The sequence below is a fragment of the Ochotona curzoniae genome, unplaced genomic scaffold, assembly GCF_017591425.1.
Source record: "Ochotona curzoniae isolate NIBS_2020 unplaced genomic scaffold, NIBS_Ocur_1.0 contig_883, whole genome shotgun sequence".
Classification (NCBI taxonomy): Eukaryota; Metazoa; Chordata; class Mammalia; order Lagomorpha; family Ochotonidae; genus Ochotona; species Ochotona curzoniae.
Window position 1 is genome coordinate 18,296,834 of NW_024466599.1, and position 14,733 is coordinate 18,311,566.

At 56.0% G+C, this 14,733-nt stretch overlaps 1 protein-coding gene across 1 annotated transcript; it reads left to right on the plus strand.

The window, feature by feature from the left end:
* The first annotated feature begins 409 nt into the window (after positions 1-409).
* SLC35F6 (solute carrier family 35 member F6) lies at positions 410-14,733 on the plus strand. The gene is made up of 6 exons (XM_040992944.1): positions 410-564; positions 9,908-9,980; positions 10,639-10,810; positions 11,025-11,237; positions 11,833-11,943; positions 13,417-14,733. The coding sequence occupies exons 1-6, from the start codon at positions 488-490 to the stop codon at positions 13,884-13,886; spliced, it is 1,116 nt and encodes a 371-aa protein (XP_040848878.1). The 5' UTR covers positions 410-487; the 3' UTR covers positions 13,887-14,733.

Genomic DNA, 14,733 nt, shown 5'->3' on the forward strand with positions numbered 1-14,733 from the left:
TCCTAAGGATATGCCGAGGTCCAACCGCTCCCCCGCCCCTTCAGGATCCCCCTTGGGTTGGCTCTGCTCTCAAATGCGCCCCTAGCCCCGCCGCCGAGAATGGAGTTCCACGCCATTTTCCTACAAGATGAGGCTGGGGTCCCTGGGGACGCCCCCAGAGTTCCTAGGGAGCCCTGCGGAAAGGAGACGCCTACCCCCGGCGGCTCGTCTGGGATCTCCTCTCCGCCGCACCCCGGCAGCCCTCCCCGGAGCCACCCTCCCGGCCTGAGCACCCCACGACCCTCCTGCGGCAGCACACACGCCACGCCACCAAAGGCGCTCCCGGGGAACCGGGCGACCGACACGGGGCGGGACCAGGCGGGTCATGTGACGCCCGGACCGGAAGCGCTTGCAGGGAGACACCCACCCACCTCCCACCCCCGAACCCCGACTCTCCGGGTGACCCGGACCGGAGCTGCTGCCCGGAGGGGACCCCACATCGGTCGCCATGGCCTGGACCAAGTACCAGCTGTTCCTGGCCGGGCTCATGCTCGTCACCGGTTCCATCAATACGCTGTCGGCCAAGTGAGTCTGGGCCCGCTCCGGAGCGGGGCCGTGCGGGGTCTGCGGGGGCGCCGCGACCCACGCGTGCTTCCCCCGAGCTGAGCCTGATCGGTGCGCGCTGTTCATGACCCACCCATGGGGAGACCCGAGGAATTGCGGGCGGGACCGCGCGCGCCCTGTGCTGGGGGCTCCGAGCCCTGGCTGTGGCATTCGCTGTCCCTGCCTGTCTTCGTGCCTCCTGTGTTTCTACATCTTTATCAAACAAGAGGGTGGGCTGGTTCCTCGGGCAACAGCAGGAGGCCCCGGCCAGGGAGCTGCTCAGGCAGCAGCGAAGAGGGTGTCTTATGGGCCCGACGTGGGAGAGAGGCTTTGGTATTGGGGAGTGGCAAGTGCAAAGTGTGGTGATGAAGCTGGTGGTGAGAGTAAGGGATTCTTGGGACAACAGATGAAGGCAGCGAGAAGCAGGTGTAGGAGGCAGCAGGGAGAGAGAAGCCACAGGCCTGGCAGGCCGCACCAGGCTTTCTAACCTGGGAGAAGGGAAGCCTTGTCCTTAAGCCTGGTGGGAGTGCTAGGCGGTTCAGCCCTGCTGTGTGGAGGACAGTCCCCCCAGGGCTGGAGTCTGAGGACCAAGTCCCCACTGAGGGGGCAGGCATCATCTCCTGTCTGTCATGAGCAGGAAGGCAGCCCCTTACCTTTATCTCTCACTGTCCTTACCCACCTGTGCCTTCAAGCTGGTCTTTCCCACGGTATACATGGCAGGCAGTGGCCTAGCCCAGGGCCAGGGGGGCACAGTAGGCGAGGCGCTGTGCATCCCTCCAGGCCACATGCAAGTGCCTTGCAACTCTGAGGTCACTCTTGGACAGGGGCGGATTCTCATTCGTGGTGCGTGTGCAATACATTCCCGACCTGACATGTCTAGGAAGACAGGTTCGAGAAGCATTCGGCTCAGTGCCTTGGGCCTGAGCCAGGCACCGCTGGTAGTGAATGAGAGAAAGTCCCCATCCCCACCTTGGGGATGCTTTACATCTCGGGGTGCAGGAGGCTGAGGTGCACACACATCGTTGTCACAGTGGCCTCCCCTTCCCCGTGGGAGGGATCTTCATGAGGCCCACCTGTCTCTTGGCTTCATCTCTGGCCAGCTGTGCCTTGTGAAGCACTGTTGTCCTCCTGGGCCCGCGGTCTTCCCTCCCAGAGGTCATGTGGATCAAGTCCCTGGTGACAGGTGGATCCCATCTGAATGCAGCAGAATGAGTCTTCATCCTCAGGTGGCTCCATCAAGTGCCTCTAGAGTAGCCTGGTGTCCTCCAGCACTGCAATTCCCAGAAAGGGTCTGTGTGGCCACTCACTACCCCGATGAAACTTGCTGGCTCAACACCTTTCCTGAAAGGCTCCAAACCGGTCAGGTAGGGAAGCCCGGAGATCATGGGGCCCCTGGAGGCCATCTAGTGGGAGACCCACACCCATCCTTTGATCCTGTGCCCTGCCCTGCAGCCCAGTGTGGGCCCTCTCAAGGAACCTCAAGTGCCTGCTTGCAGCTGGGCTCTCAGCATTTTTCCCAGGGCTGTAAAACCACGAGGGAAGGAATCTGGGGGGAGCCTCTGTGCACCCCTTTCCTGATGGGAGCTGTCCATGTGAGTTTGCATTTCTGGCCTACAGTGGTTAGGGGACAGGCAGACAAGCCTGGGTACAGCAGTCAGTGTAACTCAACTAACTAACGTGCCCTTGCCAGTCAGGCTTTCAGTACGACCCGGTGAATCGTCATAGCCACCCCATAAGGCAGGTAAACTTGTTATCCCTAGGTGAGGAACCTGAGGTTACAGAATGACCCAGTGGCTCTGGCTCCAGAGTCCACATTTGTAAACACCACTGGGAGAGGGAGGGGAGTGAAGGGGAGAAGAGAGGGGCAGGGACTTGTTTAGTAATTTGAGGGCATTTGGAGTTGTTAGAAATCATCCTGATTTACAGGAACCTGTCCCAGGACAAATGGCTTCACTAGGCAGGAGCCTGAGCTGAGCCCTGGGGCTCGGCCTGTTCTCCAGGACTGTGGTACCCACGCCTCCTTCCTCCTCAGGGATTTCTTCTCGCTTGTACACGAACAGGTGGTCCCATGTCCATGGAGATTGTATTCCTTCATGTAATCCCTTCTCCCAGTCCCCTCCGTGGCCCCCTCTTTCCTGTGGGGCCATTCAGCAGGCACCTGCCCCCAGGATTCTGCTGTCCCTCTGCTTGGCTGCCCCCCTACAGCTAAGAGCCCCTGTGGGAGCCTCTTGCACTTCCTCGATTCGTAATGGAACAGGATGCTGCCCTCCTCTGTTTCCCAGTGGACGAGGAAGTACATGTGAGCATGTGCTATCTGCTGGACCACAGGCCTGCTTGCTTCTGCTCACTCAGCAGGTTCCTGCAGGGAGGCAGCCCCACCCCCTCACGGGTGCAGACGTGGGGTGTCACATGCCTGGGAGAAAAAGCCACGCATCAGGCCTCCTCTTTGGTCCTGACCGTGGATCCCAGCAGGACCCTCCCTGGGAAGGAATCACTTCTGCTTTCCTTGGCTCTCTCCCCGACCCCTCCCGTGGGTCGTCTGTCTTGGAGATCCCAGAAGCTATCTGCTTAAACCAGTGCTGACACAGAGGGTGGTGGCCGCTGCAGAGTCTGGTTCATTTAGAGCAGCAAAGTCAGGGCTGGGCTAGGTAAGGCTTAGCCCACCTACCCCACCAAGCTTCGCAGACTCCAGGCCCCCCGCCCAGCCAGGGCATGCCTTAGGACTGGCTGCTCAGGCCCCCTAGAACTCTGTGAAGATCTCACTGCCCTTTCTGTGTTAGCCTTTGCCCTTGGCAGTTCTCCCCATCCTTGGGTTCCACAAACTGGCGTGGGATGATTTTCTCATGGACTTACTGGGCCAGCAGCTGAGGAAGTCTTAAATCAGGAGGACAGTGTGCTGGGATAGAGAGAGCATGAGACTTGAAAACTTTGGAATTAAATGATTTATCAGGCCAGAAAGCCTCAGGCTGCTCAACTATAAAATGGACATGATAAACCGCTACCTCACCTCCCCCCCCAGAAACTGTTAAGATTTTTTTTTTTAAAGATTTAATGTTATTGGAAAGGCAGATCAGATTTACAGAGAGAAAGAGAGGTTGTCCGTCCACCAATTCTCTCCCCCAAATGGCCACAAAGCCAGAGCCAAACCAATCCAAAGCAGGAGCCAGGAGCTTATTTCAAGTCTCCCACATGGCTGCAGAGTCCCAAGCTTTGGGCCATCCTCTACTGCTTTCCCAGGCCACACACAGGGAGCTGGAGGGGAAGTGGAGCAGCAGAGACATGAACCAGCACCCTTATGGGATGCCAGCACTTGCAATGTGAGGATTTAGTCATTGAGCCATCACACTGGGCCTGACCCTGTAAGATTTGTTGAGAAACATTTCCTCATCTGTACAGATGAAGAGGCTCATTCTTTCACAAGGCAGAGAGCAGAGAAGTCCCAGACCTTCTGCTGGTGCCACAGCAGGAAAAGGAAGCTGCTCCTGGGACGCACCAAGCTGGGGACACCAGACTGAATGGCAGAAGGACACACAACCAATGGGCCTGGGCCAGCCCCAGTGGTCACCTCCTCAGCTCTGCCTGCCAGCTCTGACCACCCAGCATGCTGAAGTTGGAGTTTGCACAGGGCCAGGCTCTAGAGTGACTCACCACCCAGCATGGGCTGCCTGCTCCCTAGCCTACCTGCTAAGTTTCCAGAAACTCAAGTGGCCTGACCTGTGCCAGCCAGGGGCACTTCCTCCTGGGGCCTCATGCTGGCCCTCTGGGAGCCTAATAGTCCTCCTGCCACAGCCTTGGGCCCAGGGCATCCTCTGGAATCAATAGCTGCAGCCAGGGAGTTTGAAGAACCTGGAGATGGTCACGAGATAGCTTCTAAGGGTGGAGAACCTAAGGCGTGGTTCCTGGGCCCAGCTGACATGTCCCGTGTCCCTCAGGCTCTCTCTGCCCCCACCACGGCTTCCTCATCCATCATTTAGGAATGTCATGAGCTTATGGCCAACTTCTTCCATGGCACTGGGGTGTTGGGGCAGGTGGCTGGAACCATCCCGGCTGCTTCTGCCTCAGGCTTCAGAGTGGATGGCTTCTCCCAGCCGTTCTGGGTCTGCAGCTCAGCTGTGCTGTGTGGGGCTGAGCTGGGCCTGGGCAGGGGGAGATACTGCCGTCCGGGAGAGGATGGAGGCAGAAGGGATAGAGGAGGACTTGTCAAGTGCTGCCATGTGTCAGCTCCTGCCATAGCTCATTCTACTGACAACAAAGTCCTAGTGTCTCCAGGATCATGCCTGGGACAAAGTGACTCGTGGTTCCTCGCTTTCCCAAGGGTAAACTGTAAGGGCCCCTTAGGCTCCCTGGAGCTTCGGGATCCCCGTGTGTAAAGTGAGGGTCTTTGCTGTGAAGCCAAACAGTGCCCAGTAGAGACCAAGTCGGGAAGCAAAGGACGTTAGGGGACATGGTTGTCATCTCCACATCCCCTGGGGCTGGATTTTGGCTCCTGTGAGACTTGGGGTTGTTCTGAGCCTCAACAATGAACCAGGAGGAGACTGGCTCCTTCCTGCCTATGGAGCCTGCAGGCCTGAGTGGCAGGGCAGCTTGTGCTGCTGACACCCAATCCGCTGGGCTGGGAACCCGCCCCGGGCTCTGAGATACAAAAAGATTCCATTTCCCCAGTGGGAACACTGCCAACCAGGCCTGTCCAGGCAGAGCTGCCTCCCAGAGAAAGCAAAGCCGGCCCTCTGGAAGCCAGGAAAGAGTACAGCCCCAGCCAGCTTCCATCAGGCACATCTGCCCTAGGGAAGCACCAGCGCCAGCCTGTTTCACCAGCAGGGGGCGCCTCTGATGCCAGTAGAAGTCCTGGAGACGTTGCATCTGGACAGCGAACCCTCCCCGTTTGCCAGTGGGATATGAAGTCTCATTTGTCTTCCTATGCTGTGTGCCAGGAGCTGGGGCTGGGAGTGGCTGCCTGACAGCCTTCCTGTGAGCCTCAGGCCTGAGCTGTCCTTTCTCTGAAGTTGTTTAGGCAGTATACAAAGTGGGTTGGTGGAGCTCTGGAGGGGTATCTGTTGGTGGTCAGGGTGTGGCAGGAGGATGAGGAAGTGACCTTCACACTTGCCACACAAGCCCTTCCCTAAAAGTCTTTGCTGTCAGTTTCATAGCCTGGCAGTGCCCGTTTTCTTGCAGCCCCCTGCACTGGCAGCTCCCATGCATGACACGCTGTCCAGCTGCCAGCCATTCTTCTTCCGGGCCCTGGGTAACCCTCATTGTTGTAGGGTTTTTTGACCCCAAATACAGCAGCAACCTCAATTCTTGTCTCGCAGGAATAAAGAGTTTTCATGTGGACCCAGTTTAGTTTTAAAGCAAGATTTATTAGAAAAGTTGAGAAGAGAGGCTCCCGTCCTAGTGACGGGAGGGGGCTCTGAGATAGAAAGGGCCCTTACCCTCTGCCATAGTGGCAGGAAGAAAAGTGAAAAAGACCCTAGTCCTCTGCCAAAGTGGCAGGAGGACAAGTGAAAAAGAATGCCCTAGTGCTCTGCCATAGTGGCTGGAGGAAAAACAAGAAGAACCCGTATTAATGGTGGGGAAAGCATCTTTTAAAGGTTTACTTCAAAGATGTTTCTCCATAAGCAAAGAAAATTCCTGGTTTCCTTGGTACCTGGCCTTGGGACAAAAGGCCAGAAAGGTGTCACTGGCCAACTTCCTTGGTCCCTTTCTAATGATAAAGAGGCCAGTGTGAAGCCCTCCCCCTTGGCAACGGCCAGGAGACAGAGTGGGACTGATGCTTCAGGTCTCCCTTGTCTCTTGGGGAAGTGTGTTTCTAATAAGATATGCACTTGTCTTGGGAGAAACGTGCTCTGGCGAATGCAAGACATGGTGGGGAAAAATATCCCTTTATATTTGAGGAAAAATGATTTGGGGACCCAGAATATCCTAACTACCTACTACCCAGTCTTAACTCCTCTCACATCATCACTCTAACTCACCTCTCTGCTTTGCTCAGCTGCTTCCCCCAGGCCTCCCTGGGGCACTCTCTCTACCTGGGGTAAGGAGCCAGCCTCCTGGGTGAGCTCACACTGGTCTTCACCCCCTACCCTCTCCCTACATCCTGTCCTGTCCGGGGACCCAAGCGAGGCCCTGGTAGGCAGTTGTTTCTCTCCCTCATTGGGCTGACCTGCCCCCTTTAGTGTCAGGCCTGGCTCCAGCCTAGTCCCCAGGCCCTGGCAGGTGTACAGGCTCTGCTCGGCTCTAACCGGCCCCTTCTGAACCCTCACACCCCTTTCTGCTGTCCTTTGACCTCACTCAGAACCACAAGCCACCCTCGCTGCTGCTCTTTCTGTGGCAGAGTGATGGGGCATCTGCCGTGGAACAATATGACCACAGTCCCCGGTCATTCACTTGCACTGGGGTGTGTGTGTGAGTCTAAGCAGAGGTGGTCACAGGTCAGTGCCACCTTCACAGCTGACCAGAAGCTGGCCCTGCCCACTGCCAGGGTCTGGGCATCAAGGCCCTTGTCCTGCACTGCAGGAAAGAGCTTCCTGTTCCTCTGTAAGTCAGGAACACATGGTGGCCGGGGCTGGGCAGACCCTCTGCCAAGCCCAACTCCTATGTGTTTGGCACAACCAGTACACATGCCCATTGATGCTGCATGGGAGGCACAGGCCGGGGGCCGTAATGAGACAGCCCCTGAAGGACAGGTAACAAGAAGGCCCAGGTGTTGCACTTGTGAGGCCAGCAGTGTGGGCAGGTGCAGGAGAAGCCAGCCAGAGCCTCACGGGAAACAGCCCTGCATGTGCATCGATGGCCCCATGGTGTCAGAGCGGTGTCAACTAACCCGAGAAGCCCAGCACAGGGGAGGAGTTACCATCTGACCAGCCCCACACTGGGCCAAGTGACAATCTTGGCTCGGGGCCCACGGAACGGGCTTCCACAGATCAGCAGCCAGCGGAGCAAGAGACTCAAAAGGGCTGGGGCTGCTGAGCCCAGAGATTCGGGAGATGGCCAGAAGGCTCCTGTGTGTCTACAGGGCTTCCAGATGGAAGCTGAGATGCCAGAGTGACCAAGCCCAGCATCAGTGCATCTCAGGAGAAGTTGTCACGCACAGATGGCAGACAGTTCCAGTTGATTGGCAGCCCTGAAGGAGCCCGGGCTGAGCGGGGAGAAGCACCACAGTCAGTTCTCACAGTCTGCCATGGTGCTGGCAGGGAGCTCAGCTCTCACCACCTGCCTGATGCAGTTGCCTCCTGCTGGGCGGTCCCGTTAGGAAGACCTTCCTGTTCTGTGAAGGTTATGTGAAGGTGTGGGGTGCTGTTTGTGCTGTGGTCTTTTCCTGAGCTCCCCCATAGACCAGAGACTTCCTGTTTTCTGAGCTGCAGAGCCCTTTGACAGTCCACTGTAGCCTGTCAGCCTCTTCCCAGAATCAGTTGTAAATGTGCAAGTGAAAGAGCAAAAATTGCAAAGGAAGCCAGTTGAAATGAAATCATCAAGCATTAAAAAAGCAAATTTGGGGCCTGCATTATGTTGTAGACTAAGCTTCCACCTGCGTCTCCAGCATCCCAAATGGGCACTGGTTCATGTCCCGATGTCTCTGCTTCCCATCCAGCTCCATGCTTCCAGCCTGGGGAAACAGCACAGGATGGTCCAAGTCCTTGGGCCCCTGCACCATGTGTCAGACCCAGATGCTCCTGGGTTCTGGCTTTGGGTTGGCTCAGCTCCAGCTGCTGCAGCCATTTTGGGGTTTGAACCAACTGATAGATTTCTCTCTCCTCCTTGCTATAAAATTTACCTTTCAGGGACTAACACAAAGACTCAGTTGCTAATTCTCCACATGCAAATGCCGGCATCCCATATGGGCACCGGTTCATATACCATCTGTTCCACTTCCCATCCAGCTCCCTGATTATGACCTGGGAAGCAGGAGAAGACAACCCAAAGCTTTGGGACCCTGCACCCACGTGGGAGACCCAGAGAGGGTTCCTGGTTCCTGGCTTCAGACCAGCTTGGCCCCAACCATTGTATCCATTTGGGAAATGAGCCAACAAATGGAATATCTTTCTGTCTCTCCTCTCTGTTAATCTCTTTCTAAAAAAAAATAAATAATTTTTTAAAAAGATTTATTTTTATTATTTTTTCATTGGAAAGGCGGATATACAGAGAGGAGAGACAGAGAGGAAGATCTTCCGCCCGATGTTTCACTCCCCAAGTGAGCGCAACGGCCGATGCTATGCCGATCCAAAGCCAGGAGCCTCTTCTGGGTCTCCCACACGGGTGCAGGGTCCCAAGGGTTTGGGCCGTCCTCGACTGCCCTCCCGGGCCATAAGCAGGGAGCTGGAAGGGAAGTGGGGCTGCCGGGACTAGAACCGGTGCCCATATGGGATCCCGGGCGTGCAAGGCGAGGACCTTAACCACTGCGCCACCACGCCGGGCCCAAAATAAATAATTTTTTAAATCTGCCTTTTAAATAAAATAAATAAATCCTTTAAGGAAAGGGAGTCAAGGAGAGATCTTTTATCTACTAGTCCACTCCCCAGATGGCCACGCAGTCAGGGCTGGGGAAATGCCGATGATAGGAACCGCAGATTCGGGCCTGGCACAATGGTTCATGACTAAATCCTTACCTTGCAAGCACCAGCATCATATATGGGCATGTCTCAGCTGCTCCACTTCTCCTTCAGCTCCCTGCTTGAGACTTGGGAAAGCAATAGAAGATGCCCCAAAGCCTTGAGACCCTACACCTGCATGGGAGACTTGGAAGAAGCTCCTGGCTCCTGGCTTCAGAACAACTCATCTCCAGCTTTTGCAGCTACTTGAGAAGTGAACCAGTGGAAGGAAGATCTTTCTGTATCTCCTTCTCTCTCTAAATTTGTCTTTTCAATTTATAAAACATTTTTTTTAATTAAGAAGAAAAGGATCCACAAGCTCCGTCTGGCTCCCCCATTAAGGCAGCAAGGGCCTAAATACTTGGGGCATCTTCCACTACTTCTCCAGGCACATTAACAGAAAACTTGATTGGAAGCAGAGCAGCTGGGACTCAAGCCAGTGCTCTGATATGGAATGCAAGCATCACAAGCAGTGGCTTAACCCCACTACACCTCAACACTGGTCCCAGCCAACACTGTATTTTTAAATATATGACATTAAAAATAATTTTAATAGGTATAAATGGTGCTTCTTGATCCACCAAGGGACTCTAGTGTGATAATGGGAATATCTGATTTCTGGGTGCCAGGGCAGCGAGCCCTACACTGGGGCCGAGCCACCTCATTCCGGCCTCTTGGCGTTGAGCAGAGCAAGAACCCTGTTATGTTCCCTCTGCTGACCTGCCTTCTCTCTGCTGCAGGTGGGCGGACAATTTCACAGCCAAGGGCTGCGGAGGGAGCCAGGAGCACAGCTTCCAGCATCCCTTCCTACAGGTATCTGCTCCAATCCCCTCTTCCCCTGCAAGTGCCTCAGGGTTCAGGCCAGGCTAGGTCCTGACCTCAGGATGGAGTGGCCTCTGCCCTCATCAGTCATCTTTATTCCCCATAACAGGGGCCAGAGATTGAAGGTGGCCCTCTAAAAGGAAAAGGGGGCCAGTCCCCTACTGCTGGCCCACCTGAGTCCTGGAGAGCAGTTGTGCCTCACCATGTCCAAGTGCTTAAAAGAGCCTCCCTTCCATCAGAGATTCCGGGCTCCTGCTGAGCCAGGGCAGTCTCTGTAGATGAAGATATCACATCGCTAGACTGGCAACCCAGAGCTTACAAGTTCAGCCCTGGCCCTAATAGCCAGCAGTATGCTTGGTGACTGTCCATGAGTGTTGGAGACTCTTTGGGCCTCAGTTTCCCCACATGAGGCTTGGTTAGTAAGCTGACCTGGGTGGGTGGTTTGGGGACAGGACTCCATACAGCCTAGGGAGCTTTGGGACAGAGGAAGAGGCAGCCTTGGGAGCACCATAGGGGCTGTTTTTGTCGTTTGGCATGTTGGGGTTGCGGGCAAGCACTCACCCGAGGAGAAGGCTGTACTGCAGTCCCTGCCCAAGGCCAGGCCCGAGTGCCCTTCCAGCTCTGAGGTGTCTGGCTCTCCCTGCTGCAGGCGGTGGGCATGTTCCTCGGGGAGTTCTCCTGCCTAGCTGCCTTCTACCTGCTGCAGTGCAGAGCCGCAGGGCAGTCAGACTCCAGAGCTGACGCACAGCAGTCCTTCAACCCCCTTCTGTTCCTGCCCCCGGCCCTCTGTGACATGACGGGGACCAGTCTCATGTACGTGGGTGAGTAGCCAAGGAGGGCTCCGTGAAGGCCCCAGGAGCTGCTGGTGAAACAGTGCCTCCCTGCCCCTGCCCTGCCCTGCCCTGCCTCGCTCACAGCCTTGTCTCTCTCTTTCACAGTCACACACTGAGGCATGGCACGCCTCCAGCCCCAGGGACCCCACAGGGACACCCAGGCTTTGCCCTCAGGAGCTAACACTTGTCTCTCCTCTCCTAGCACTGAACATGACGAGTGCCTCCAGCTTCCAGATGCTGCGGGGTGCGGTGATCATATTCACAGGCCTGTTCTCCGTGGCTTTCCTGGGCCGCAGGCTGATGCCGAGCCAGTGGCTGGGCATCCTGGCCACCATCGCCGGGCTGGTGGTCGTGGGCCTGGCCGACCTAATGAGCAGACATGACAGTCAGCACAAGCTCAGCGAAGTGATCACAGGTGCGGATGGGGCGGGACCCGCGGGACCCGGCTGCCCGATCCTGTCCTGCTAAGTCCTGCCCAGGAGCCCCACAGCCACAGGCAAGCCTGGCCATAGGCGCTGAGGGCACACACCTGCCCTCAGGGCTATGGGTTGAGTGCAGGGAAGACTGAGGAGGCACGTGGCAAGCAGCCTGAGAGAGCAAAGGAATGACAATAGGAGGCCAGAGGAGGGGTGCTTTGCCCTGTGACAACTGTGCCCGCCTACATACTGCTGGCCTGGGAGGGGAAAGGAATGGACACTCATTGAGCCCAGCTAGGTGTGTTCATCATCATAAGAACCTTCCCGAAGGGAGTCAGGGTTTCCTATTGTACAATGGGGTGGCCCCTGGAGAGTGTCCAGAGCCAGGATGATACCAGATACTTGTGTCTCAAAGCCACCTGCCTCTCTGGGCCTTCCTGGGCTTGGCTCAGCCCTGCCCCGCTGACCTGTCCCTCCTGACTCGGGAATCAGGCATGGCCTCATGGAGCGTGGGGGGCCCTTCTGTCCCTGTGGCCATGATGTCTTCCCCGCCTGGCTGCGGCCCTGGCCTCACGGGCCCTTCTCTTCCCACAGGAGACCTGCTGATAATCATGGCCCAGATCATCGTCGCCATCCAGATGGTATTGGAGGAGAAGTTTGTCTACAAGCACAATGTGCACCCACTGCGGGCCGTTGGCACTGAGGGTATGTGTGGACCCAGGGCCTGGGAGGAGGGCAACATGTAGCATGAACTGCGCAATGAGCAGTGGGGAGGGGATGCTGGGGACCCCTGGGAGGGTGAACCTCCTGCACCTATACCTTCCCCCTTCACCAGATACGAATCAGTCAGTCAGCAGATCGTTTGGCACCTACTGTACCAGGAGCTAGAGGAGGCTAAGGACAAGATGAGCAGGACTCAAGCCCCAGTCCAGACAGAACCCAACCAGGGCAAAGGGCCTTCCCTCCGAGCCTGGCCTGCTTGTGCTACAGCCATGTCTTGTGTACCAAGCATGTCTGAGTCTCAGGCAAGGAAGGTGGCATTCAGACAGGTGGAAGTCAGGAGGAGGAGCCTCCAAACAGCAAAGGTGTGAGTGGAGAGCTGAGATGATTGGTGTGCAGCATAGATTGGATGTTGAGGAAGTAATCCGGAATGAAGTGGGTTAGAGTTATCTTGTGGAGAACCTTAACTGTGGGCAAGAAGATTTAGACTTCAAATGACAGACTAGGAGGAGCCACCGGAGGTTTAAAAAAAAGTGAGTTGACCAAGGTGAACTGTGGGCCGTGGGCTGGAGCCTGACAGTGTCTGCTGGGCCTGGCCCACTACAGGGCCAAGAAGCTGATGGCAGATCATAAATCAACTGAATCCACACCCTCACCAAGCACACTGTACACTTTTTTTTTTCCAGTATTCATTTATTATTTGTTTGACAGGCAGAGAAACTGAATCTTCCATCCCTGATTCATTCCCTAACGGCTATGTGGCTGGGGCAGAGCCAGACCAAAAGCAGGAATCTGAACTCTGTCAGGTCTCCTGTGTGGGTACAGGGGCCCAGAGATTCTGGCCATCTCCCACTGCTTTCCTAGACCACAAGCAGGGAGCTGGATCAAAAATGGAGCAGCCAGGACTTGAACCGGCACTCATGAGATGTTGGCGTTGCAGGTGATGAATTCACTTGCCATGCCACAACACTGGCCCCTCATTTTTACTTTCTAGCAAAACTTCATGATGAAAGCGGCGCCTCAGCTCACACTGTGGTCCCTTAGACCATTCCTGTTCAGAATTAAAGCTGCGTTTTTTTTCCCAAACTTGTGAAAGCAAAGTAGTAAACCACAGTCAATAATTAAAAAAAAAAAAAAACAGACTAGAATTTACAAACGTTAGCAAGCACTGTCCACATTCTGGGAAGCTAGTTAGTGAGTAGACACACACACACATAGAATTTCAAAACCACAGCGTAAAATGTTGTGCATGCTCTCAATCCAGTCGATATCACTGGACTAAAGTAGAGAAGCAGTGATCAGAGCCCGTCTAGTAAGCTAGTGAGACGAAGCCCAGGGTGGGCCGAGGGACCCCAAAGGAAGGAATGGCAGAGATTGGAAGGGATGGAGTGGGCAGTGCATGCCAGGAGACCAAGCAGGTGGAGAATGTGCCACGCCTCTCCCCTCCCCCCTCGCCAGGCTTCTTCGGCTTCCTGATCCTGTCCCTGCTGCTGGTGCCCATGTACTACATCCCCGCTGGCTCCTTCAGCGGCAACCCACGCGGGATGCTGGAGGACGCCCTGGACGCCTTCTGCCAGGTGGGCCAGCAGCCGCTCATCGCCGTGGCACTACTGGGCAACATCAGCAGCATCGCCTTCTTCAACTTCGCGGGCATCAGTGTCACCAAGGAGCTGAGCGCCACCACCCGCATGGTGCTTGACAGCTTGCGCACCGTAGTCATATGGGCACTGAGCCTGGCGCTCGGCTGGGAGGCCTTCCACCCGCTGCAGATCCTTGGCTTCCTCATCCTCCTAATGGGCACTGCGCTGTACAATGGGCTTCACCGCCCGCTGCTGGCCTGCCTGGCCAGGGGCCGGCGCCCCACCGAGGAGGGTGAGCACGAGAGACTGCTTGGGGGCAGCCGGACTCCCATTAATGATGCAAGCTGAGCCCATGCTGGCATCTGCTGCCACCTGTGCCCCTAGATTACCCTGAGGCTGAGGCCAAGCAAGCTAGTGCCTGCCCCCGAGGCCTTGCCCTGCCCCTACCTGCTGACTAACCCCAGAGCAGCAGCCACCACAAGATAACACAACTCCTAAACTCCCAGTCCTTTTCCCCTGCCGCCTGCAGGGTGATGGGACCCTCTCCCTGCAAGCCTGAGTGTGGCAACCACCTCCTGCATCCCTAAGGCTAAGCGAGAAGGACTGGGGAATCTTCAATTAGACTGTCATAACAGATGGTCCAGTTTATGGTTCATGGTGAGATTGGATTGTCCAAAGCAACAAGGCCAGTGAGGCAGCCAGAGCTGAGCACGGCATTTGCTAAAACTCCTGAGAGACCCTCCCTGACCTTGTCCCTATCCCTGTGGTTCCTCCCAGCCTCTGCCACATGGCCCCGAGCAACTCCCCAGCACAGTACTGGTAGATCTGGAAAGCAGCTGTCTGTTGTGCAGCCCAGCCTTCCTGAGGGCCTCAGATCTGTGCAACCTGTGTCTGGGAAATGCCCCCGGGCCCGCCCTCTTCCATGCTTGTTCTGCCATCCTTGCTCACATACTCAAGGCCTCCCTGCCTGGAGACCAGGGTTACCAGGAACATGGCAGGCAGCCCTTCTTAATTATCCATTCCCCCCTTTTCCAGTCCATCTTAAAGAAGCACAAACAAAAGCCAAGAGTTCTAAATTGTTTGCCTCCTAAGGGAGCCCAAGACCATACAGCTGTGTGGTGCTAAGACAGACTAGGATGTAGAATGTGTGGCTGGATCCCAGCAACGTGGCTGCTATGCAAGCCCCCAGGTGCTG

Bases quoted from the DNA above. Each gene is read 5' to 3' on its own strand.
- SLC35F6 (XM_040992944.1), top strand. From the start codon at position 488: ATGGCCTGGACCAAGTACCAGCTGTTCCTGGCCGGGCTCATGCTCGTC. The intron at 565-9,907 runs GTGAGTCTGGGC...TCTCTGCTGCAG, and splicing joins ATCAATACGCTGTCGGCCAA to GTGGGCGGACAATTTCACAG. The intron at 11,238-11,832 runs GTGCGGATGGGG...CTCTTCCCACAG, and splicing joins GCTCAGCGAAGTGATCACAG to GAGACCTGCTGATAATCATG.